The sequence below is a fragment of the Schistocerca gregaria genome, chromosome 4 (genome assembly GCF_023897955.1).
Source record: "Schistocerca gregaria isolate iqSchGreg1 chromosome 4, iqSchGreg1.2, whole genome shotgun sequence".
Classification (NCBI taxonomy): domain Eukaryota; kingdom Metazoa; phylum Arthropoda; class Insecta; order Orthoptera; family Acrididae; genus Schistocerca; species Schistocerca gregaria.
The window spans coordinates 347,812,653-347,840,444 of record NC_064923.1 but is presented as its reverse complement, the minus strand read 5'-3'; the positions used below and the strand labels follow the sequence as shown (position 1 = coordinate 347,840,444).

At 38.8% G+C, this 27,792-nt stretch overlaps 1 protein-coding gene across 4 annotated transcripts in view; it reads left to right on the top strand.

Moving 5' to 3' along the window:
- Positions 1-27,792, top strand: part of LOC126365779 (segmentation protein cap'n'collar) — a 765,194-nt gene that overhangs the window by 561,511 nt on the left and 175,891 nt on the right. For all 4 annotated transcript variants that reach the window (XM_050008342.1, XM_050008341.1, XM_050008344.1 and 1 more), the window contains 2 exons: positions 16,235-16,319; positions 23,455-23,609. In XM_050008342.1, coding sequence (XP_049864299.1) covers positions 16,235-16,319; positions 23,455-23,609 — 240 coding nt within the window. The remainder of the gene's footprint in view (positions 1-16,234; positions 16,320-23,454; positions 23,610-27,792) is intronic.

Sequence of the window (27,792 nt, the reverse complement as noted above, 5' to 3'; positions counted from 1 at the left end):
TTCCGCATACTGTGAATGGATAAAAAGGAGGCGAGGGTTAAAACTGGTTGAATGTACTTTCTGCTGTACTCTACGCGGTTGCTGTCAGATTTTGATGTTGATGTGAGGGTTAGTTTTAATTACCATCCCAGAAAAATAAAGTTTCGTAATATTTTTTTGTTTATTGAACTGGTACGTGCCTGCAGTCCTGATACGCAAGAAAATCTCCACGCCAAAGACCGTAGCACGCTGCTAGAGGAACCAAAACGAAGTGGTTCTCCTCATTCATAAAGTGTGGGTGGCGTGCTACGATACTTTGGAGTGGCTGTTTCAGAGTGTATCAGAATTGCAGCCATGCACCTATGAAACAAACTGACAGATAATTACGTAACTTTATTCTCTACGTCGCAATTATAACTGTATGACTACGCCTGGTATGTTTGTCGAACTTGTTCAGATTAGAACCGTGGCGCATAGCTGTATGCAAGACATCACATAAGTTTATGAGCGAGCAAATCTGCGTCTCTTATCTGTGCGGTACGCTCGCAACATCTCATTACGAAAAGGTACGTCGCTCTTTTACCACGTGTGTACTCAGCAAGTCACCCTCTTCTTCAGGCCCGTTCGTAGCTGTTTGACCGCTCTAGGCGAGAATTGAAGAATGAGACACTCTTTTGTTTACCATCATCAGTCTCCCGATATCCCCCGCCCGCTCCACCACCTCAACCCCGTCCAACGGCACGAAAATGAAAATCTCTTGTTATCCTTTTAGTCACTGAACTAAGGTGAGCAGACGGGGACAGTCCTCAGTTTTCACGCTTTGTCCTCAATTGCTCGTAAACTTGTTGAGGACAACAGATATGCCGGATTTCTTATTTTTTGTCCTTAATTTTTGATATTTCGCAAAATAATTGAAATAGGAAGAATGTTCTGAACATTCTAGAACTCAGCTAAATATACTTATGCAACCAAATTTGGCACCAATTACTTATTTTATTTAATTGCAAAAAATGGGCTACTTAAGGTGTAGAACTATTTACGAATTAATTTTTTCTTGAATTTAAAAATTATGCTATATTACTGAGAGGCGTGTGAAGAATGAACAAGGGCATCTGAATAATCGTGGTGGTGTTTAGTTTCTGTTGTAATTGAAATATTTTGTGAGTGATTAGTAAATCTCTCATTCTTACTTTAGTCAAAGTATGTAAAGACTTCTTAAGTAAATGTTCCGTATGCTTTTTAAAACAATTCGATGCCTTAATTTTTCCTTATTTTCATTTTTCTCCTCATTGCCCAGTTTTTTCGCTGATTTGAAATTAATTTTTCCACCCTTTTTCGCTCCTTAAATTTGGCCGCCCTAGGCGGCCACTTGGTCGTGCTTAACGCCCCTGGCACTCCTATTCCTTTTTCCCTGATGGTGCGTGGGAAGAAATGCCTTCCACAGATCTCCCCAACTTCGAATTTGTCTGATATTACTATGACGATCAGTACTCAGGATACACATGAGAGGAAATAATATACTGCTTAACTCTTCTTGAAATACAAACTCTCCGAATTTTAAGAACTACGTATTCAGTCATCAGCTATGCTTCCATTATAGCGTTTACTCTCGGAATCTGCCCTTCCCCCCACCCCCTCCCTATCCCTGTGCTTCACAACCCTCCCCTCGCTCCTTCCTTCTTCGTTTCTCTTACTCACTCTCCCCCCCCCCCCCCCCCTCCCACTCTTCCTTTAAAACTAAATTTTTTAAGTTTTTTTTAACTCAAGAACAATACTCACAAATCAATCGTAGAAGAGTTTTGTAAGCGGTATCCCTCTTGGTTGGATTATACTCCGATTGGATTCAGTAAGTTGCATACTTCGCCATCTTGATTTATGTGGCCTTTCTGCCTTAAATGCTTCATTATAGCCTCTAGATACCTGGCTGTTCCAGTGACCGCTCGTTATTAGTGTAATCAGTCTGTTGTACATGCACAGACACCGCATGCCATCGTATGGTACGTGGCGGAGGGTACCTTGTAGCACTACTGGGCACTTCGTTATCTTTCCTTTTTTACCCACATTAAATTATATTTGTATAAGTTTGTGGTTTTCCCGCCATAATAATGGCTCAACTGGCTCTGGGATATTACGCTGATGGTGCAATAACTGAATATTTTTACGACTCTGATACTGGTGGTCTCCATATGCTGAAGAAGCTGTAAAGAGCTGTCCCTACTATAGTAACATCCGACTCTGTGTCTGAATTTGAGCATGACACTTGACATTCAGATTCCAGTCTTCGTACCGAACGATGATCTTTTATGCATTTGTAACTCGCATTAAGCGACCTCCTTTGTATACCTCGAAATCTCATGAGTGTGTGTCTTCTAACCGTAATCGTAGATAAAACAATGATGCAATATTTTTGTCTTCAGTCCGAACAGTGTGACTAGTATATTGGATCTGTTCTGTCTGTCGTGACGGTTAAGTCTGTGTATTTTGGAATGGTCAAGGAATTACTTCCATTAACCTCTTAGAGAAACAAGGGAATACATTCTTGCAATTTTCTCGACACACAGAGTATTCCATATTTTTCTGGCGTGAATATGGGACATCATTACTTTCTCTTCTGATATTTCGGGTGAGAATCTTCCAGCCATTGTCAAGGAGAGTCGGTGACTGGAGTCCGAGAATGAAAACGTGCATGTCTATTCGTTGAGATACCAAAACCTTGTGACTCGAAGCTCATGCATGCAACTCATATGCAGCGCCAGCCACAAATAGAATTTTACTGTTATGAGAGAAAAAACTTATGTTTGGGCCTACTCTGCCAGTATCCTAACATCTGCCGTGAACTATAATATGAACCACCTGACTCACATTCATTATGGATTCGCAGCTTCTCGAGCGGCTCAGCGTATAAACAGACACTCTTCCTCTACTCAGTCAGCTACCGACACGCCTTGAAGGGCTCCCAATCGAAATATGTAGTAGGGAACAATGACGACCCTGATGCAAGTCTGAAAAGCAATGGAATAAACAGATTATTATTAACCTCTATATACGAACTAGATGAAGAATAACATTCGAAACGTCAGAGTTATTTTGGCTTTCGGTACGTGCCAATATAGCCATCTCAACACAGGTAACATAATTCTACAGTTTGCCTTGACAATGCAGAGCACACATTATTTAGGTCGCACCCTGGTACGGAGATACAGAGGCTTGACAAAGGACAGATTACGACATAAAACAAATTTTTACATCCAAAATATACTGAAACGAGTAGAAAATGTCAAAGTTTATAGCAGAAAGTGACGTTTGACTATAACGAAGCAGCTGCTCACACAATGTAGCAGTCACGAAACTGTACCAGTGGGATACGAATTATCACCTCGTCCACTCTGATCTCAAGGTTTTCCCCAGTTCGTCTTTCACCAGTGAGAAGACGTGGTTTAGGAAAACGCAGTACAGAAAAGGACTTCGTCGCGTAGAAAAGGGCTTCACTGCCAATATGAGCTACTGTTTGGCGTGATTCGTCACTGTTTACTTACTTACAGGCTGAGATGTAGCGGGAAGGACACTGAAAAGTAAATAATATCAACACCTTTTGTATCACGTTTATCGAATTTCGCCGCACACGAATATGGCATTTCCGGCGTTCTAAGCAGTTAGCAAAGCGGCGCGTGGTTAAGACACTGGACTCTCATTCGGAAGGTTATTGATTTAAGTCTCTACATGGCCACTCAAATTATGAAAAGGAGACTGTCGGTTTGCTTTCCCAATCCGGGCTTGTACGTCGTCTCTAATAACCATGTCGTCGACGGGACGCTGAACCCTGATCTTCCTTCCGCTGGGCGTGTTCCGGGTGGACTTGCTGCAGCGTTTCTGCCTGCGCCCGCCCTAAGTGAAGTTGTGGACTTCACCGCTGGGGTCGTGTGCGCCCGTGGTGTACCGGCGCGATGAAGACGTGACGCCTGGCCGAGCCAGGGGCTGATCAGCGCGCATTCACATTCAGCGCCCGCCTCGTTAACACGCATTGTGCCCCTCTCGGACAAGCCGCTCTCGGCCCTTTCGACCCGTCACTTTTGCCCCGTCTCATCGGACTGGAATTTCATTTCTTGTGTCTGCTAACAAATAAAGAATAAAGATGCGAACGTAGGCGTGAGGCGGAAGGATAGAAATGTCTCTGTCGTGACGGTATCCGGCGAACGTTTTGGAAGATTACTGGGCTTGTAAGAACCGAGGCTTAAGGGGAAAACACGTCCTCGGTCTTGATTGGCACGGATGCGTTTATACCTAATGCCCCCACCATTTGCTGCTGCTCTTGAGTAGGCATTAGAAGGGCTCCAAACAAAATAATTCCAGCGATAACTTTGTTCGCACTTTACCCATTAGGCTCTTCGAATTCTAGCGATGCAATTGAAATTAGGCCGACGGAAATCGATCGGTTTCCTGATTTAAATGCCAACTTCTTTGAGGGGGAGGGGGGTTAGTCGATCTAATTTTTGGTGATCCGTCCCTCCAAGATCCGTCCCTCCAATGGGGGGCGTTGACTTCGGCTCTCAGGCCGCGTGTTTCCAGAAGAATAGGGTATACGAATCGTAGCCGTGTGTTGCCTTTTTGTTTCCTTTCATTCTATACTCAAGAACTCCCCATCGATATAGAGGAATCTGGAGATTTAACTACACATGAATAAAGGAATGAATCGATTGTGGCCTACTCAGTGAGCCATCGTGGCTCTGTGACGTACTTTTTTTTTTTATTAAGAACTGTATTTCCAGTGAGATATCAATTTTTACACGTATTTGTCAATTTCGCAAAACTGATAAATTATAAATCGGTTACTTAGCTAGTTTGTTGTTGGCTTCGTTGTCTACTTCAGATTACAACTGTTTCCTCCAGTTTTTTTCTGTTCGAATAATTACCCAGAAAGTAAAGAGTTCCAATAAGTTTAGTTTTCTGTATTTTTATAGCAAACAAGCAAACTTTTCTTATTTCACAGAAACACAATTCTTATGACTGCACAAGCAGTCTTTTCTACTACAACAGATTCCTCATGGCTCCCACAACTAATCTCTCTTCCCTCCAAGCACGAGGTGGGAGAACAGAGATACTACAATTGTAAGCAAAGAGTCTAAGCATGTACATACAGGTAGAGTCAGGAGGAAAGGTACATGTTTTGAGGGGTGATAGTATTTGTGATTCTGATACGGACATGTGCCCTATTACGACTGGTTTGCTACATAAATACGTTTAATGTCGCGTTTGTACGTTTTTCTTGAATATCTCGAAAACTGCATCCTCCAGCGAAAACGTGTCGCAATACAAAATTAAACTGCATCAAATTTCCTAAAAAAAAGTCTTAACCGTTTTTTATCTAGAATTAATAGTTTGTGCGATGAGTGCGCGCACTATATTGAAAATATCGCGCGATCCACATGCGCTGTAGCTTAGGTATTTTTTTTAGGCTAGTTTGAAGTAGTTTCTTGTATCAAACTGTTCGCCTCAATTTATTCTACGCTACAGGGAGACGCTGTAAACAATATCAATGTTTGAATAATACAGAAAATATACAAATGTACATTAAATGTGTTCTGCCTCGGAAAGTATTCAGAATAGGACATATGTTTTTGTACAGAGTCACTAATACTATCACCCTTCAAAGCATGTAGCATGTATCTTTCCCCCTGACTCACCCTGTATCTGGTGACAAAAGTATTCATATTTACTTCACACTAGTTTTTGCGTAAATATTATAAAATGTAGTGGAAACGTCATTGTAAATAACTCTAAAATTAACACATTTATGTTTTTGTTAATTTCCTACGAAATTCAATTCATATCAGATGTAAGCAGTAGTTAAATCGGTTAACGAAGGATACTGCTTACGTAGGAATCAATTTATAAATGAAGTTATAGACACACACTGGTATCAAAGGCTCCCCTGTATTCTTTAACTTGATTACATCCTAGCCTTAAGTGAATCCGTGTCAAAAGTTGCAAATACAATGGCCAAGCATCTGACTTCCTCTCCTGAATGTGGGTCCAACATTTTAACCACTATTTCGCATCATCCATTCACACATTCAACTGCAGTACTTAAGACACAATTCTGCACATACCTAAAGTAGGTTTGGCTTGTACTCGGTAATCACGTGTTTCAAATGGTTCCAATGGCACTTAACTTCTGAGGTCATCAGTCGCCTAGAACTTAGAACTAATTAAACCTAACTAACCTAAGGACATCACACACATCCATGCCCGAGGCAGGATTCGAACCTGCAACCGTAGCGGTCCCTCGGCTCCAGACTGTAGCGCCTAGAACCGCACGGCCACTCCGGCCGGCTAATCACGTGGTCTACAGGGTACAAAACAATACGTCGTATAAAAGAATTGTAGAGTAGATCGGTTAAGGTTTGAAGAATCAAAACGTTGGTTAGAATTGGGAGTTTAGATTCGACACTAAATTAGTGTTCACTGAGGAGCCAGCTGTGCGTACAGGTCAGTTGGTATTATGCTACCGTTACTGGTTGTATGCGATTTCAGTGTTTTTTAAGAGTAGTGTAATTATATCGGAACCAGACTCCAGACCTAGTTTTGTGAATTTATGGTGCAGTGTAGCAAAATTCATAATTCGGGAAGAAAGTCTAATAGATTACAAAGACGACAAATAACGTGATTACTTCTACTTGAAACACAATTATTGCACACGTTTTCTTTTTCTGTAAAGGTTCCATGCAACCAGTTTTTGCACACGAGAGAAAAAATCCAGTCTACCTATGATCCATTTTTATTCATTTTTCGTGGCACACTGAGCACAATAATCGCTGTCAAGCGTAATAATCAATGTCATTTTGTGACCCACCTGGTTCGCTTAATTCTAGACTGTCCTGCAGTGGATTTTTTAGTTTTAGACACGTAATTCGCTGTGAACTCGTTACTGCCACTTTAATTCGACTGTGTCCTGTGAGAACTTTCGCTATTTTCTTTCTGCACTTGGATGATAACGGATCCAAGATAGGCAAAAGAGTAATGCCTTCAAAGAATGTACCTGACATCGGGTCATTCTCAATCTGTACTTCAAGTGTGCTGCTATCTGACTAATGGGGGAAGAGCTCGAGCACATCCTCTGCTGTCGAGCTTACCTCCATCATTACTGCCAGCCGCAACAGTAACAACCGTGTCAGAAATTTGAAATGCCTCCTCTGGAATCCTTTGTGTGTTGAAAGGATACAAGTCACAAGTTTCAAACCGAGACTGAGCATTGGATGGAACTGCAGCTTTCTTCCACACTTCAATGAGGAAGAGCGGTGCTCTTGAGACTATACATGTGGAGTTAGACATTGTCCAGCTGCGCATTGTCCTGTAAAAAGCGTGTTTCACTGACCTGAAAAAACATCTAACGAGAGGCTGAAAATAGTGCGTTGAATGAGGAGGTAAACGTTTCAAAATCACACCAATATCCTAGCAAGCTGTAGTACATCAGGATAGAAGCGTTGAGGTATGGCAATCGAAAACCAGAACCACTTTTCCTTGTCCTTCAATTCAGGCTTCTTTCTTTTACCATTAAAAACGCACGCAGTTGGAATGAACAGGTGATAACTGATATGGCTCCTCCTTTTTCTCCAGAAGTTACTTGACACACTATTGAAAATGTCTTAATGCTATGACTTTGTCTGGCCTAGGATTCAGGTGCCAGGCGTATAAATTTTATAGGTGCCCAGACGTATTTAGTAAGTACATCCAAAACTAAAGATACTCGTATTCGGGAGGACGACGGTTCAATCCTGCATCCAGCCATCCTGATTTAGATTTTCCGTGATTTCCCTAGATCGCTCCAGGTAAATGCCGGGATGGTTCCTTTGAAAGGGCATGCCGACTTCCTTCCCAATCCTTCCCTAATCCGATGAGACCGATGACCTCGCTGTTTGGTCTCTTCCTCCAAACAACCCAACCAACCGCCCCAACTAAAGAAAAAAAGCTGCAATTGCTCCCCTGATCATTGCTATAGCCCTGTCAATAAAGAAACCTTGCGACTTTCTCATGTGGGCAAGTTTCAGAAACGACTGTGACCAATCCAAACGGGCGATTTAATTTTCGTTAAAAAAATCTATGACCAATTCCATTTCTTTCCGCAAACTGTAATACCAGCCTCCTCGGAGTTTATCAGTTTGGTGTAAACCCACACATCTGCAGCTTCTTTATGTAGTGACCAACAGCTTCTCGTTCTCTTCAACGTGATATTTGTTCGACACTAAGAAATATTTGCAGAAATTGGAAATGTGCAGGTCGAGCACCATAGTTAACGTCGAACAACTTTGCCTTTGAACCATTAATTTTTAATTTTATAAAATATTACGGTTAAAATATGTACCCATTTTGCCCCCTAATCAAGGAAAACATTATAATTATTATAATACAACTTACTTGTGGGCCCATAGCATGCTTCTTTTCATCGTTCTTCACCAGACGTCGTTCCAGAATTCTGTAAGAGACGTTATAATGTAGAGAAGCTGTAAAACAATTCATCCCGCCAGTCCTTACGTGCTCCAAAGCCATTTGTAAGGATTCTTCAGACCGCTGGCCCTTGTTTGAAGTTCTTACGTACGTTCGAAGCATTTCCTATGAAAACATCATCTGTATAACTGAGGAATAAAATTCATTGTCTTACACCAACAAAACAGCGGCGTCTTTCCCGAAGATCAGGGTGAGAAGCCACGTTCCGTGACTAGCGCAATATGCCCGCCGCATGGAAATTGGGGATGATACCGCACACTACAAAGTAGCCATAATGTTCTACATGTCTAACATTTGCCTCTTCCACTTTATTCATACGCTCTTAAGTACTTGAAAATATCTGTGCACCATGAAGAACGTGCGCTTTAGCTCTTACCTTGTCTTTGTTTGTTGAAAGGCGGAGAAACAATAAATACAGCGACATACGCAACTGCTTTCTCGTCACATTACAGTTAGCGACTTCCTACATGATGGTGTTAACATCTGTCACCAGCTGTCGTTGATGGCAGCTTTCTGCATCTCGCCCCTATCGGCATCTCCCCTCCGATTCACTCTATATTTTTAAAAAATTTTACTGTCTATTCCTGACTGAAATATCCCTCAAAATTATCCTTATTTATTTTTATTTTATTTTATTTCTTATTGTCTTATTTTATTTGGAAACTGTAATTGAGTGGGAATCCACGACAGTACACCCGAAAGGATTTTAATGAAATTGGCATTGGCTGCGGAGCCCTAAGTGCGTATAAAGGGAATGGTGTCCACTCACCTGCGTGAGGACACCCGAGGATGTTATTCCTTTTTTTCTTACTCGTATCTTTTCAGTATCTCACTCCGTAATTTTACCTGTTCCTTGCTGAATATTCTTCTACATTGAAAATATGGGAAATCTTTATGTTATATTGTTTCTCTTATGAATATCTTCATGTATGCTCAGTCCATTTAAACCTTACAGAGTTTCAGTGATCCTTTATTCTTCTTCTAATTCATCAGTCCGACACACAGCAGCACATTCGTTTGCGGCGTTGTTCTCTATCCTGCATACAGGAGGTACCTGATTCTTTTACCAGAAGACTCGTCCTTAAGTCTCCATTGCCTCGGTATCCTTGCGGACGATGCTGTCTCTTCGATGTTATTCTGTGATATTCATCATTCCTGTAAATAGACATCATGGTTTGGTTTCCGTTGCGAGAATAGTTGAATGTATTGTCCTGGAATTATTAGAAGATAAACGCCTATTTCAGTACACGATGGTCTTATTTTTCCCAGATAAACTGTGGATCTTCTGTCGCCGATATATTGAAAGATTTAGTTAGTTACTCTGCTTTCTCAGAACCTCTTAACACACCAAAAGAACATGGTAAGTCCTTTTCGAATTGCATTCGATAATTCTGGCGCACGTCTATAAATAGCTTCAAGAAAGTGTAAAACAGAGTTTATCTTTTCTTCTGTTTTTGGGCCTAGAAATTTTGGTAGGTTTTTGCTGTCTTCTTTTACCACTCTTTCTGTCTCAGATTTGTGGAATATAATAGCCTGCTTGTGGTTGCGTTACAGAATTTTAGTGGTCCATTTTTAACTTTATAGAAATCGATTATTTATTGTTGGTATCCGTGGAAAGTCGGCATCCCTCACATTCTTTGTCTCTCGTTTCAGTTTTTTTAACGATGCTCACAATGGTTTATCCAAAATGTTAGAAGTTAGTCTGAAAATGATTTTTATGAAATCAGTTTTTAGTGGTTAGAGAATATTCAAAATGTCAGTTATGTACTTTGTTTTCAATACGAAAAATATGAGTCTTGCTTTCTTCGTTTTTCTCTTATTTTTTTTTTAAAAAGAAGACGTACTTGAAGATTTATCTGGATTTGTTTCCTACACAAAAGTAGTTAGATGTGTTACTCCCTGTTTGCTTTTGTGGATTATTCCAGCGTTTGACACTATTGCTTGTAGTAAATCGCATTCGTAAATGGTCTATTGCTGTGATCCTACGTACGTTGTTGTACCTGAGGGCTAAGAAGGAAACTAGATGACATACTCGGAGACCTTCAGTGAAGAGGCAACAGCGTCAAAGGATCTGAATTCTGGTGATCGCCTGAGAAAGCAAGGTGTAATGACACTGTCAAGCGTAGCGAGCGTTTCTTAGGAATGTGAGAAACCTTTTGAGCAGAACTGAACGATGGCGGGTTTCCCTTTGCCGCTACCTGCATACGACGCACCAGACCGGAAGCTTGACTATTCACAGAGCCCGTCAGCATTTACCTCTGGTACATTTCGGGTGAGTCTTTCTGAGCCTTGCCCAGTGGAAGCACGACTGCGGTAATGTGATCCACAAATCGGCATGGCAACGTCATAGCGAACACGCAATTAAAAAGGAATACTTTCGGAACGCTGTAACTGGAATTAAAGTCCTCAGTAGCAGTCCGCGACCAGTAAAAACACAGACATCGTGCTTTGCTAGCTCACTTGTTTATAACCAGCAGAATAACATCTACGTCGAAATCTATACATACTGCTCAAGGAACTGTAAGTGTATGACGGCTGTTTCTTCGTAACAATATTAGCGATTTTGTGCCCTATTCCGTCAGCGTGGGAAGCAATGCAAAAGTGACAGTCTTCCACGAATTCATACCCTCTAAATGTACGCAAAAGATATACGAAAACAACTTTGTCTCCTTAAAAGTCCTCCAAGCATCTCTATTGCATGTTATGGTCCTAGCAAAGCGTCTCTAAATTCGTTTGATTTGCCCTGTCATGACTAGTCGATGAATTCTAACGCTGGAGCAATACTCTAGACTTTTTATCGCACTGGCATATGACACCATAGCGGTAGCGTTGCACCACCTCGGGCCCCACCATAAACCGACCCAAGAACTTGCGCAGATCAAGTTGGCACGAGGTGTATATACGGGGCGTGATAAAAAATGAACGGATATTTTTTTTAATTTTGCGAGTTTTATACCCGATTTTCAATTTTTTCGTTCATATTGGTATATATGTACCTGATCTATGTTTGTGTATTCAACTGTTTTGAGTATTTAGTTTACTGTTGGCAGTCGAAAAGATTATACGTGTTTTCGAGTGCTCGGTGAACTTTTGCAAAAACGATGGATCAAAGAATTTACATTAAATTTTGCTTGAAAAATGGAATAAAGTGCGGCACCGCATTCGAAATGTTGACTCTGGCTTTTGGCGAACCTACTATGAGTTCACGAGTTGTATAAACTTTTCTAGGAGGGTTGAGAAGACGTTGAAGACGACGACCGCCTTGGACGCTCTAGAACATGAATTAATGACGACAATGCGGAGGAATTAAAGAAAATTACTCTGGAAAATCGCCGGATAACTATCAGATAGGTTGCTGATGATGTCGGCATATACTTTGGCTCGTGCCAAGCAATTATTTCGGATGTTTTGGTCATGAGAAATGTAGCAACAAAGTTTGTTCTAAAATTGTTGAATTTCGACCAAAAACGACGTCGCGTAGATATCGCCCAGGAATTGCTGAATGAAGTTGACGACGATCCATAACTTCTGGTTTTAGGTTATAACAGGTGACGAAACATGGGTGTATGGTTATGATGTCGAAACCAACGCCCACTCGGCTCAGTGAAAATTGCCTGACGAGCCAAGACCGAAAAAAAAAACGATAGTTCGATCACATGTTAAGGTTCTTCTCATTGTTTTCTTCCATTACAGTGGGTTAATGCAACATGATCGCACGGTGAATAAGGAATGTGACTGTAAGTTACGCACCATTTGCTTGAAGAAATTCGAAGAAAACGCCCAGAATGATGGCAAAATCACTCGTGGAAATTGCATGACGATAATACTCCCAATCACACCTCGATGATCGTTCAAGATTTTTTTTTTTGCAAAAAAAAACAAAACCGGTGTTTTTCCTCATCCACCCTGTTCGCCTGATATTGCCTTCTGCGACTTCTTTCTATTCCTGAGGCTGAAGAGAACCATGAAAGAACGTCATTTTGTCACTAATGATTAGATAAAAAATGTAAAAAACAGAATCGTTGAAGGATCTCAACGCCATAAAGAAATAGTGAATTCCAGAAGTGCTTTCAAGATTGGAAAAAGCACTGGTATAAGTCTATTCTATCTGAGGGGGGATTATTTTGAAGGGGACAAAGTTGATATTGATCAATAAATATAGATTCCTTCAGGAAAACAAAAATTCCTGTTACTTTCTTGGTTTACAGATGCAGTGCACAGTCTCAGAATCCTTCCAACATATTTAAGCCTCTAATACCGTACGATTTTCAAACCGAACGGGGCTTAAATCACTTGACTCGCCTGTTGTCAACATTCATACTGGTAAGATGTCTGTCCGAGGGATTCCACGGATTTCGAACATGTTTTAATTTCAAGTTTAATGTCGGATAACAAATGACAAAAGAAATATTTTTTTCATGAGGTATAATTACATATTCACAATTTTCTTATACTTTTCCTTTATTTGTACTGTGAAACCTTTCTTATTGCAAAATTCATGATTCTACGGCGAGGGGGTGTACCCTATAGGTTTTGATGAGTGAGTATCAAAATATGTGATATAAATGGTCGTTTCTTTTCATTGCATTGGATTAGAAGCTTCACTGTTTTACGTTGCCAAGGGGCCGTAGACTGCAATACGTGATACAAATTTCAACTTTATACGTCTACCCGTTCCTGAGAAAAAGGGTTTTTAACAGTCGTACAGATAGACAGACAGACAGACGGACAAAAAAGTGGTTATATAAGGGTTCCGTTTTTACCGATTGAGGTACGGAACGCTTACTATACGTCTAGAAGTGATATACATCCTTCAAGGCAATCGTGAATCCTTACACAAAAGAACGGTTCTCGTTCAGATGTTGCCAGGACCGTCGATGACATAATGTACGGAACACATACCTCGTATTCCATGGTCTACAACTAAATAATTGTAGAATTATATCGAGCGGCAATATGGTTGTAAGGCTTGACCGGCAGCCTTAACTAATAAACAATGGTTTTATGTCAAAGCTGTCTGAAATCTCGTTTTTCAGTAACACAGTCGAAATATGTTTTGCTTTATATCACGACGTGTGGAGGCTGTTACTGCAAAACGTAGCGATTTCATCAGTTCTAATGTTGGAGTTGTAATATTGTTTTATCGCTTTGTACGTTTCACCATTTATTTGTATTATTGCAAGTTAATGTGAGCTAATGCGATTACTTTGTAATTATACCTCCATGAGACTTCAAACATTTACAAAGAGTTGCTAAAGACTTATAAGTGTATGTAAATACCCATGGAAGAGGACTGGGGCTAGGAGTTTCCATGTCACCAAAACTATTTTCGGCCGTCTTAGAGGATGTATCCAGGTTCATAAATTGGGAAAACGAGGAAGTAACTGAACTACCTTGGTTTTCTGAAGATTTTGTACTGTTTGTCACTAATGCCGATGACTGGAACAAATTAATAACAAAGTTCGAACCTTTGAAATCAACTATAGAAAGAGTAAAATAATATGTAACCGACATATCGGAAATAAAATAGTAGTAGAGTCATAAAAACAGGGCCGGCCTGTGTGGCTGTGCGGTTCGAGGCGCTTCAGTCTGGAACCGCGTGACCGCTACGGACGCAGGTTCGAATCCTGCATCGGGCATGGATGCGTGTGATGTCCTTAGGTTAGTTAGGTTTAAGTAGTCTAAGTTCTAGGGGACTGATGACCATAGATGTTAAGTCCTATAGTGCTCAGAGCCATTTGAACCAGACAAGCAGTTGACCAGTATTTACGGCAGTGCTACCCGGCAAGTTTACGGGTGATAAGTACCACAGAACGTCACGAATCATTCGAATCTTTTACGTTGCACGCCGTTGACAAACCACGAAGCCGTCCTTCATGCGCACATGAAGCGTTGGCTCCTTAAGCAGTCGCCACTAACGGTGCCAGCCAACAGGTGTGCGACATCTCTTTCTGCCATCGGAGTGTAGTGGGAGTTAGAACCGTCCAACACCGGTCCGTTCTTTCTGTTCGTCGGTGCTTCTGTGACGTCAATAGAAAATTTTTTATGTATGTCATATGGCAACTGTGAAAAAACAAGAGTTTGCCTGGTGCAGCCTCCAGTGATTCGTGCAGCACAACTTCAACGTGCGTGCATGCTCGGAATGCAAACCCTCTAGAATGCTTTTCTGGTTGCATTCTAAACAGAAAGAATCGCCAAAAAATTAAGTTTTTGATCACATTCGTATAAAAAATGTATTGTTTCTACAACGAGCTATCGTTTATTAGGGGTCTCTAAGTGATGAGCTACCATTACACGAAACCTTACTTACTTCTATGGTGGTTAATCGGTTCAGAATCAAAAATGTATCTTGTATCGACCCACCTGTGCATATTCTTTTGATCCTTTGGGATCGCACCTGTTGAACGTGTCGCAACTATTTCCAAAAATCGTTGATTACATTGCAGCCAGATCGGCTAATAATAGTAAAAAAGACAAAAAAAGGGAGAAAGGGTACCGCAGACAGTGCTTCAGCTTGAAACCAGAGCAAAAATTTTTGAACAATTCACTATGTAATTAGTGACAGAGTTGCTGGTGCAGTGTTGTAACAATGCAGGAAATCGAACATATGTTCTCATTTCAGTATTTTAATAGCGGAAAAGGGGAGATGTTATACCTTTTTAGCGTGTTTTGCAGTGATTACTCCTAAAGCGATAATCATTTTTCAGTCGCATGTAAAACAGAAAAGGGGAAATGCATAATCGCACGTTTAAAAATGTTATTTAATGTCGTCTTGTTTCTGGCATTTATGTTGAAGTTGCAAACGAAAGTTTGAAGCTCTAGTATATTTTTATAGGCACAACACAGACATTTAAAGAAACTAATTTCACAGCTCGAAAGCACAGATAATTCTTTACCTTTAACCGTTTTCCGAAATCTGAAAAGTATTACTGCTCAGGTAAATTGGTAGAGTTACAAAGATACATTTGATATTAATTGCGATAAGAACTAAAGATCTAGTAGAGAACACTGTTTGTTGTACATCATCAGTGTAAGAACAGAAGCTTTCATGTCTTATGTACATTCTGAAGACAGTGAAATGGGTTCACAAGTTTCTAGATCCGAAACCCTTAAAACAACAGCTAAGAGAAACCATTAAGTACAACAAAATGTGTGTGTGTGTGTGTGTGTGTGTGTGTGTGTGTGTGTGTGTGTGTGTGTGTGTGTGTTGGGTGGCAATCTGAAGTTTGTTTTTCAACTGAGCTAGATACTTAATTGTGTGGGAATATACTTTCTTTAGATGCTACAAAGAATGTACACTCAACTAGGTGGAGTCATAAGAGTAACAATTAAGAGGTGTCTTTCAGAGATGAAGAGAGAGAAAAAAATTCTCAGTAGTATTATGTTTGTAGCAGAATAACAGAAAAAGAGAAGTTAGGAGGCAGAAAAAGAAAGTTGTTCTATAACAGATGAATGGCTAAACCTACATGGACAGATAAAATTGTATACAATTCCTTGGTAAAACCAGCCAGTCAACAAACAGAAGTTCAAAATTATGGGTGAGAAAATGTGTGGACATGAAATTAATTCTTCCAAACAATGTGACTCTGTTCAACTAAAATAATAAGTTACTATAAAGTAAGATTTTGTATTCATACAACTTTTGTGGTCTACACCCACAGTGTGCCTCAGTAATGTAATTTTTATTCGGATTTTTTTTTTCAAATTATATTTCGATTACAAAAGGAAATAACAAAGTTCTCTTTGTTTGCAGAAAGATGACGACAGTGAGGATGAACGAACTTCTAACCCGGATGACCCATGGGCTGGCCTATCATACACAATCGACTTGGAGACAGGTCTGTATCTGCTCTATGAAACACTGTAAACCAGTTCGGACCACCTCCCTTCATTATTGCTCATTCACTGTTCTTTTCATCTTTATCATCTGTTGTACTTATGCCACTGTGTAATAACTTTGGCTTTCACCTTCACTTTTCACTTGTCCCACCATTTGAACTATGGGAGTCTAAATTGTGCTAAATTGTTAATGTTGCTGTTTAGTTGTAAAAAAAAAGGAACTTCAAAGACATGAATGAATGAATAAATAATGTTACACAAGGAATTGGAAATTGTATGTTACTTTACGAAAGCTATAAAAGAGCAGAATATGTTCTAAATGAAGCATCTTAAGCTAAGAGTTCACCAGTTTATGTGCCCTTACTAGCCAGTCTGGAATACATAGGCAGGATTATTGGATGAAGACTACCATATGACCAGTACGGATTACAGAATTTATTTGTCAGTTAAATACTCTATTCTGGAATCTACCTATGTGGGGTATTTCCCAAAACCTTGTGCTTCACACGAACCCTAAAAACATTCTGCTTTAATTTTCAAGATCTGTTTAGTTCTTTAACATACCTGTCATCTTAATAGTATTATGAGTAGCAACTTCCCTTCTCGTAATATTGTTACATACGGTCCTGGATTTATCATCTTAATAGTTATGAAGAACAGTAGTGTAGATAAATATTATTCTCCTACTTCTTGGATATCAGTGAATCCTGCAAGAGATTTTGACAAAAGTATTCATGAGAACCTAAATTCAACAAATCTTAAGCAAATTCTATAAAATGTTTAGGTCACGTCATGACCAGTTTCAGGCAAATATCGGTCAACTGCATCTACATTTACACTCTGAAAAGCTCATAATGATCCTAAAGAGCACATTTTGAGTCAATTATTTAAAAAAAAGTAAGATGATTTCCTAGAGCACTACATTATGGATAACTTTTTTTTTAAATGTTTAGTTTCTGGTAATATATGATTTATTTTCATTTAATTCCCCACATTTTGCCAGTCTGTAAGAACACTACTTGCTTTGTCAACAAAGTCTGTCACCTGACACAAGTAATATTAGAAAAAAAATATAGACTTGTAAAATTAAAGAACCATTCTGCAGAAATAAGATGCAAGAAGAATAACAGCTCACATGAAGCTGTTAATGTTCTGTTAGAAAGGCAGCATTGTCTGGTTCATTCATGGCATTTTCTACTGGTGCTTCATGTTAATCAATTTCAAGCGTATGAGAGGGTACAGTATGATTATATGCCTGCTGGAGTGAGTTTGCAGCTGCAGCGTTGGCAATACTGCGTATCTTTTGTGTGTGGTGGTCGGCTTCCCCAGCTGCTCTACACCCTGCCTGTGTGTACCTTCACAAGCCCTGTCCTCTCCTCGCTTCCTGACAGCGAAGTACCATTAGTCATAAACTGGAGAATCCATTTTCCTGCTGTGTTCTTATTAAGTAAAACCCTCGGAGGAACCATCAATCTCTCAATGGAGATTATACACAGTTTTTATATGTGAAATAGCTTTGTGAACTACACTTACTGTTCTCTATTTGTAAAACTTATAAAGAAGTAAAAGTCTGAAATATATATATTTCTTGAGTAGGAAAACTATTCTTAATTAGAGATAAACTGTTCTCTGTTTGTAAAATTTATAAGGATTTGAAAGTATGAAGTATACATATTTTATAAGTAGGAAAGAACTACTCTTAGCTAGAGATGACTTTATCAAAAAGTTGCATTGGTGAACAATGTTGGCAAGAATTATTTCAAGCTGCAGAAATGCTAAAAGGAATCTATCAAAGAACAGAGGGGTAGCTTCACTAAAATACTACTACTGAATGAGCAAAGGAGAAGGCACAAAAGGTGTGACTGTAGTGACTGTTTTCATATAATTTTTCACTAAAGTCTGAAAAATCTATTTCTGTAGCTCTGTGTTACAGAAAATATCTCCTTGGGGAGCTCTTGCTACCTGGAAGAAACAGTGTGCATAGAGCAGAAGGCAGAATCCAGCCAAGTAAAGTATCCCCAGGTCCCTCGGGTCAGTTGACTAATGGCAGAGCTGTCAAGATATGACAGATGGAATGCAATAGGCCACAGCAGACCTCCCGACCTGCTGTCTGGGGCTTCTTGTAAACATTTTACCTGCTCCCTGGTGTACAGTGATACAGGCACTGATATACACATGCAGTCACAGATGTATGTCTGATTAAGACCATTTACATTGCACATGTATGTAGCATGCATAAATTCTGTGAATTTTATAAAATATTTCTTATTCCTCTCATGTTAGGAGTTTCTTAAACTTATTTTTCTTGTATGAAGAACATTTGTCTGAGTGTTATTTTCTTAATACCTGTAAGTTAAAGTATAGTGTTTCAGTAATGCCCACAAACATTATACTGATTAATTGGCAAAGTGATTTAGTGCTGGGGAAATGGTATGTACTTGTACACTCCTAGCAGATATAAAAAAGAGGCTGAAAAATTTTTACCAGACTTCCTGTCAGCTGTCCTTTTTGATTGTCACAGTAGCTTCTACCTAAAATAACAGATGCTTGGGATTCTGGAGGAGGGACAATAGCTTTGTCACCGACACTCTTGAGTGCCTCTCACACAGGCATTTTCAAGTGGCTTATGGGTGAATCCAGCTACCTGGACCTGCCTGCCTATTGACCCTTCCAGGGGTGAAAACTGTTTCAGTTATTCTCACAGACTTTCTAACAAAATTCATAACTGGATGCTTTATAACTTCCTATGAAATATTTTGTCACAATACAATGAAAAATACTTAGTTTAGGCTGCCATTCACATTTGTTTCATCATTGTAAGGCTTCCTGTTGCTTTGTTCCACTTGATCAATCAAGAAATGCTTCACATTGAGTAGGTCAGTCACAGGCTTGTAGTCAGCTCAGAGGCGTGGCCTGAAGGTGAGTGTGTCTGTTTGGTTGCTTACGGTGCAGTTGTCAGAATGACTCGGAGGGTCGCGAGCTGCCGATCGGAGGAAGGCGCCTGCAAGTTGTCATGACTTGGCCCACCCTGGCACTACTACGCTTCTGGGTAGCAGCCACCATGACACCACAGTTTCTCATTCATCCACTAAATAAATCTGTAGTACACTGGACTCCTACGACCTTGGCAGCCATGCTGAAGCTATTTAGCCACATCATGCACCAACTCTGACCTACATTTCTGTATTTATTCTCATACCCATCAATAAGATCTTTGTAAACTCCTATGGCATTCTTGTTTAATAGCAGCATTTCTGTTATGTATTCTCTTATTATGTTGTTGTGTGCTTTCTTTCTGTTTTTCATCAGAGGCAAAATATTATTTTTCTTTTTTAATGTTATACCAGTCTTGTATATGTTGAAATTAACTTCATTATCTCAGATTCACCAATGAAAGGAGCAAGTTTTGGCAGGAATATTGTGGTTATGTTTTTACTTGAAGGATACTCACCTGTACCAATTTTCTGCTGCTGAAAGCTGCTAAGGAGGTTTTCTTCTATGAAAATTCCTGTACTCAGCTGATTCATCACTGTGTGAACAAAAATTATTTAACCATACTTTGCTGGCAACATTAGTATTGCTGATTGATCTGACCTTCATTTTTCTTTTTTGTTTTTACTCAAAACAATATCTGTCTTTTTTTTCTTTGAGACAATTATTGGCTGCAGCAAGTTACTTTACCCACACATTCTTCACTTTATTTTGAGATATTCCATAGTTCCCTGCAACAGTCTTGAAACCGGAGACCAAATTATAGTAATAGCAACTAATGGATTTCTCCTGAGTGGGAGCTCAGGTAAAATCTGCCTGCATCTTCTGGAGCTTACAGATGCAGCCGTGCCATTAAAATTGGCACCATTTATTGTAGCTGTCAGGAGTTTCAGGTATTGGTTGCAGGGACGGCTCCCAGCAGCAGCAGCAGCAGGAGGTGGTGGTGGAGGTGGTAGTAGTGGTGGTGGAGGAGGAGGAAGAGGAGGTGGAGGAGGAGGAGGAGGAGGAGGAGGTGGTGTAGTCGGAATCCGGAGGCCACTCTCCTGCGGCCACAGTTGCCATGTCTAGTTGGGACTTCACGTTGATTGCTTACCGCTTGGTGCTGGCACCGAGGGGGGGCTGTGAAGTGGGGGGAGGCAGGCTAGGGCAGTATCTGGCAACATCGCTACTCTCATGGTGCCGGTTGGGGGAAGTCCTTGGGCAGGCTGTCTGCCCGTTGCATTCACGCAGTGGGGATTGCCTCGCTGCTACCCTCGGCCATTGTCTGTGGCGTCGTGGCAGGCTGGCAGCCATATTCTCGACTGTAGATCGAGACTAGTACGGTGGCCTACCATTGGCTGGCAGTACATGTGTGGTAGTGTTTATATGTTCCTCGCTGTGTATCTTGATGTAGGGTAGTGTGCCATATTATATGTTTAGTGCTTCCAGTTTTGAAAATATTATGTGAATTTTGTGTATTGTGTGAGGCAGTGAGTAATTGAAAAGTGTACAGCAGTTTGCATTGGAAATTTCTGTGTGTTGCACTGGTAGCACCGACTCTGATCAGCATATAACACCAAGCTGAATTATTCTGAAAGAAGGGCTTCATATAACAGGTAAGAAGCATAACTGTACTTATCCGTAGTGAAAATATACAGCTTTTCTTCTATGAAAAGTCTTCACATTTTTGTCTTCTGATCATCATTTATGGATGTGAAATGCAATTTGATTTATTAATAAATGTTCCACAGTGAATTGCAATTTCTAGTGTGTTACATAGTTTCATCTTTATGATTTCTGTATGTAGAGTATATATTTTCATTGAGAGCAAATGAAATAGGAAAGTCTTGCCTGTTGTGTTCATCCATGTAAGAGTATAAATGAAGTATTTGTGCAAGACAGTTATTTGTTAGCAACCATTTTTTCTAATAATCTTCATAAGACACTCTATGTGTAGCTGTGTTACCCCATTACATTCTACACTGCATTTACTTAAACTACAGTATGGGAAAATATGAACTTCATGATATCTCAATTTATACTTAAGGCAAGCCATATCACCAGGAACTGTACTCATGTTTTGGAGATATTTTGTTCCTGTTTCTAGTTTTATCATGTACATCATTTCTATTAATGATAGGCATAATGACAAATCCATCCTGGATTTTCTGTTGTTTAATGACAGGCTTAAGTAAGATAGTACATGCCAATTAATGTGAAGAACTGGTCTTCAGCATTCATGCAGAAAAATAACAGCTTAAACAGTTTTTTTTTTTACATTATTGCATGGTTAGCTTACATAGAAATTACAATTTAAATTGGAAATGGATATTTAAAAATAAATTCTTTACATAAATTTGAGTAATGTCTATAATGAGTTCACATAAACTGGCTGTTAAATTGGGCTTAAGCAATTTATTTGTGCCCAAAAATTAACTTCGGCTCATGAGAATAATATGGTGTGTATTTTGGGCTGTTTGTCATTTATAGATCTTTTCTGTGACTTTGAGATAGAAAATCTGTTGCTTAACTACTTTGTATGGTGTCCCTCATTAATTTTTACTTGTAAACCACAGAAACTTAAAAGCTATGCAGCAGGGTTCTTTCTTCATTTTTGGAAGTTTTTGTCTGGCACCTACACACAAAAGGATGCCCTTATCCTTCTTCCCCATTCCTTCTCTTTTTTTGTGCTAACTCTAGGGTGTTACCTCACAATAACAGGAATGTGTCATCCCCACCTCCAATAAGAAATGACAGTCTTGTGAATTGGACTGCTTTTGTGGAGGCCTCAACAGGCAGCGAAGGGAGAACAATGCTGTCAGAGGCTATGAACAAAAATTTCGTCAGCATGTCCATATCACACTTAATAGACAGCAGTGGTTTTGAATGTTAAGAGCTACTACCTGCATTCAACAAAGGTGCTTGAGTGTCTGTGTCACAAGACATAAGAACTTAACTGTTTTGCATATTTTCTACCATAGTTATCCTGTCATATTTTTTAAAGTTACATATGCAGGTAAATACATTTCTCACTACTTCATGTTATTGACCTTTTCCTTGTAGTCAGAGTGTCAGGTTGCACTTTCTCATGTGACAAAGTATTTGCTTTAATTTTAATGTTATGCATCCATAAATCTACATACTTTTTTTCCTTTTAGTTGTACTGGAACATGAAGTTCACTAATCCAGCTTCCTTTTGCAGATATGAATTATTTTATATTTTGCTGCTGTTTTCAATCAAACTATTGTACTCCTCTACATTGTACACATTGCTTTCCTGTTCTAAAAACTTTCTTCATTTCATTATTCAAATTATATAGCAATGTTACTTCAGTTAAAAGTTTGGAGTAAAGGTTCCTTTCTGTTTCTTTAAAGCTCACTTAATGAGGATGTGGGTACGAGTATGGCTGCTATTTTTACATAATTTATGCAACAAACTTACGATTTTAATCAGTGAATAGCAGGTAATGAAAACAGTCATGTTTTTATATCCACTATCCTAAAAGTGTTTGAAGTACAAGAGTATGTGTACGAACAGAATTAATTTTTGTTGCCATAAGTTTCAACAATATTTACTAAATTAGTACTAATTGGATTGTTAATTGTGATTAATTTGGATGCAGGAGATGTATCAGACATTTAGAACAAATTCACAGCAAACATAACATAACTGGCATCAATATCAGTGTCCTAATAATAAGATTATTATATTTATTATACCAAAAAATTAATGTTAAGTAACATGTTGCTCAAATTATCAGTTCGTCTTCCATGAATTTTTCTACCGAATAGTAGCATTTCTCATAAAGAATCCCCCCCCCCCCCTCCCTTCCACAGATTTATTTTTAGAGGGTCTTGCTGCATATGAAGTATATTTTTGCCTATTAATAGTGTATGTCTTCACCCCTTTATATTATTAACACTATGTATATAATTTCAGTTGATGTGTGAAGCACAAAATTCTCTTTTGTTTCTCATGTGGTATGTTGGGCTAAAATGGTTCTCCTCAAGTAATGGTTGTCTGGTATACAAGAAAACGATAATTTTGTAAGTGTGTCATTGCAAAGCATTGCAGTTAGGATGATAATTTTCTGAAATAATTGTCGCCCTTTTTTATTTATTTTTTAATTTTTTTTAACCAGCATTGTTTTCTTGTTTCCACAGGAGAGTATGTGCTTAAGGATAGTCTATGTGAAGAACTCAGTAACACACCCGCAACCATCTTAGTTGATGAAGCACCATCTTCACTGCTTGATCTTCAGGAATTCTCACTTGAAGAGGCATTACAGCTCGTGGGACTGAATGAAAGTTCCACAGAGGTAATGTATCATGACTGAGACAGAACACAGCCATAAGTTTTATGCTTATTGCCCTGCTACGAGTCTGTTTTTCCAATGTGTTAAATATGTACTTTTTTTTAGGGATATTTACATATTCTACTCCCCATATTCATGTGTAGTGTTACACTAATGATAAAACATTATCTACTGTAATGTATACTGTTGCACAAAAGACAATTTTGAAGTTTTAATGAAAAAATTAACCAGATAACAACTTTTTTCTTTTTAAAATATTTGTTGTTTGAGGTGTAGTAGTATTTCACTGCTAACTGTTTAAAAATCATTTAAGCGGTTTTTTTCTCTTCTTTTTTTTTCCTCGTGTTATTTTTTGCTATTAAAATGGTGAATTATGCATCTAATCTGTTTAGCTAAGCAATGAAAGTGTAATATTCTACTGCTTATTGGTTGCTGTAAGATTCTGGTGAAGCTTCCATTCTGCTCTTGATTTATTACACATATGATTCCTCTACATCCTAATTACCAGTTAAACTGTAATTTTAACTGTCACATATATCTAAAGAGAGTCACATGTTTTTTCAAATATTAATTTACCATTAAACCTTTTTTTAATTGCATTTATTATCTGGGGATAACTGTCCTGCAAACACTGTTAGAGTGTGCTGTGTCAGAGCCTGTGGATGTAGTGTTACATATCTTAACTGCTTATCTTCCATAATGCTTCAGTTATCTAGAAGATAGCACAAATAAATATACACATGGTGATCATTATGTTACTTTTAATGAGAAGTACACTGTGGTAGTTGGCATATTTTCATTTGCCACTGTAATTTAAGAGGACTTCTTTTTTGGCAGAGATATTCCAGTTAATGAGAATGTATGTGGTACCAGCAGTCTTGAGCATATACAGGGTGGTCCATCTGAAGTTTCGGATTAGAGTATCTCAAAAATTATAAATCAGGTAAAAATAGTGGGTAATACAAGTTCATAAGCTCAAAGGGAGACAGCAAATGATACTATGTGTGACCTCCAGCCCCCTTGAGTGGGAAACACCCATTTTTTATTGCAGATTCAGATTCTCCATAAAAAAGTAATCAAGTTTTGTCCAAAACATTTTTTTAAACCATTGACAGATGGCGCTGAAATCAAGAAAAAAGTAAAATTGGGGAAGAACTTTGATTTATTTAGAATTATCTGAGAAAGGCACATCAAACTGATAAAAAATGTGCACCAATTCTTTCATTACACCAAATTAAGCTATTTTTGTACAAAATGTACTGTATCCTACTTTTTATGCATTACCCAGAACAACGACATGGACGTAGTAGAATGATGTTCTTTAGAGTGCTTCGTTAGTGAGAGTCCCCTTGCCTCTCACATGTTGGGGTGCATCATTAATGTGAGTCCCCTCACCTCTCACAATGTGAGGTGCTTAATTAATTAAATTGGCCATGAAGAAATTGTTTAGAATTATCCCCATTTGCTTCGACACATAAAGTCAATCGTCTGCAAAAGTTGTCCACATTTTTGAGCAGCTCAACCCATGGTATGGCTGCACATGCTCTTTGAATGTGCTGCTCCATATCATTTCTGGTTATGAGCTGTCTTTCATTAACAATATGTTTTAAATAACGACACAAGAAAAAAATCAGGAGATATTAGGTCTGGTGAATGTGGAGACTACTGAATGTGTCTGCCGCGTCCTATCCACTGACCAGAGTACCATAAATTTAAAACATTCCACACATTTTTACCATAATGGGGAGCTACTCCACCCTGTTGGAAACACATTTGTTGCCTAGTATCTAAATCAACATCTTCCATTAGCTCCGACAAATCATCGTGGAGAAGTTGTAAATAAGATTCCCCAGTATCATTTCGGTCAAAAAAATTTGGTCCTATCAAATAACCATTTAAAATTTCACACCAGGCCATTAACGACCATTTGTGTTGATTGTTGACAGGTTTGTGCCAATGTGGATTGACAGGGGACTAATAATGACAATCCTGACTATTTAATTCGCCATTGTTTTTGAATGTGGCTTCATCGGTGAACATAACGTATCAAAAAAATCATTGTCACCTCTTTATCATTTCCAAGACCCATTGGTGTAAATGCACGTGTATTTGCATATCTTTTGGCGTTAATGCCTGTGTCAGTATGATATGATATGCATTATATTTACGTCAGAATCCTCAAAACAGTTGATTTCAGTATTCCAGTTTGTCTCTGAATCGCACAACTACTAATTTCGGGATCCAGTTGAACACAATCGAGAACAGTAAGGGTACGAGTGTCATTTTCACTGTATTCACAATTGCGACGTGGACAGTGCATGTATTCATTTTGAGCTCATTGAGTGCGATTTTGAATAATGTTTTTGCTTGGATGTCGTTTGCTTGGGAAATGATCCGCATACAATTACACAGCTGCAGCAAATTGTTATGGCAGTCATCTAAAATTAACATCATATCAACAGTCTCTGTAGGCGGATAGTGAGCCATGTTTCGCTAAAGAATAATTTATTTTCGTCAGTTGATGTTTACGGTTCACAATCTGAAAGTGAAGTGACATCTGATCACATGCACCGACCTTTATACTGAGCCATAGTTTGCAGTTTGGTCATTGTAGCACCACAGTCGAAGGAGTAAATCATTTGTGAAGAGTTCCCTAACGAGATTTTAATACCATTCCACCTCCCTCCATCAAAAACTGGCAGGTAGGATACATTTTGTAAACAAATAGCTCAATTTGGTGTAATGAAAGAATTGGTGCACATTTTGTATCAGTTTGATGCGTCCTTCTCGGATCATTATAAATAAATCAAAGTTCTTCCCCAATTTTACTTTTTTCTCGATTTCAGCGCCACCTGTCAATGGTTTTAAAAAATGTTTCAGACCAAACATGATTCCTTTTTTATGGAGAATCCGACTCTGCAATAAAAAAATAGGGGTTTCCATTTAAGATTTAAAAGTTCCCACCCACCCCGCCCCACCCAAGAGGGCAGGTGCTGGGGGTCATGTGTAGTAGCATTTGATGTCCCCCTTTGAGCTTATGATCTTGACTTACCCACTTTTTGTACCCGATGTATAGTTTTCTAGATAATCTCATCCGAAACTTCAGATGGACCATCCTGTATATGTTCTGTGGTCACGGGAGAATATATATATTGTCAATCAGCATACTTGTTTTGTTAAATAGTTAATGTCTAAGAACCCTACATATTTGTTAATTTTTACAAACCCACAAATATCAGACTGAGTTTCGCATGTGCATGTGCGCAGTGTCGAGGTTGTGATTGATGACACTGATTATTATTTCATAAAAGTAAGCTGTTAAATAATAACAACAGAGTAATTAATTTATGATATCTGCATATTGTTGATTTGAATATTGTCTCCTTTGGGCTGTCAGCTCACCATATTGCTGTTTTACAGTTTCATTTACTTTCTCAATGTTGTTTCTTGTTACAAATCTCACATTAAGAAATTGTATAATCAGTACTAGCTGACTCAGACATTATGCATCACGAGATTCACATTTTAAAGGAAGTGCTTAAATGTCAAATAAAATGCTCATAAGCAAACCATCTATATGGACAATTCCTTGCTGTTCCTTTCCTCTTCTGACTCCTTTCTCCCACTATTTTTGCCCTCACACCTGTGACAGTTTCATCTTTTCTTCTTGTACTTTGTTGCCCCACAACACCTAATAATTCCTCTCTGTGTGTTTATGTTTCATTTTGATGTAGTTTTCTGCCAGAATCATTCATACAGTTACCTGAATTTTGATAAATTGGCAACAGCCATCCGACAATTGTGTACTTCATGGCAGCAGTGGCCTATATCTGCTTATAATTACTGTGTGTTGACTAAAAGAAGAGGCATTTTCATGTGCAATACCTTGTTTATTGAATCTGAACTTAAAATATACCAAGGACGTAACCAGGAAACCTATTTTACGTAACTTATGTTTTTTTTTTTTTTTTTTTTTTTTTTTTTTTTTTTTTTTTTTTTTTTTTTAAATCTTACGTCCTTAGATGTCTGAGTTATCTTTGAATTGTTCTTGGATGATTTTATGTTATTATAACAGTACCCAAGTAATTTTTTCATATATAATTAAGACTATCATTTGATCAACAAAACTGCAGTTTTCACCAAAACCATTTACCTTAATATCTTCCTATTTATGGTTGTTTCATTT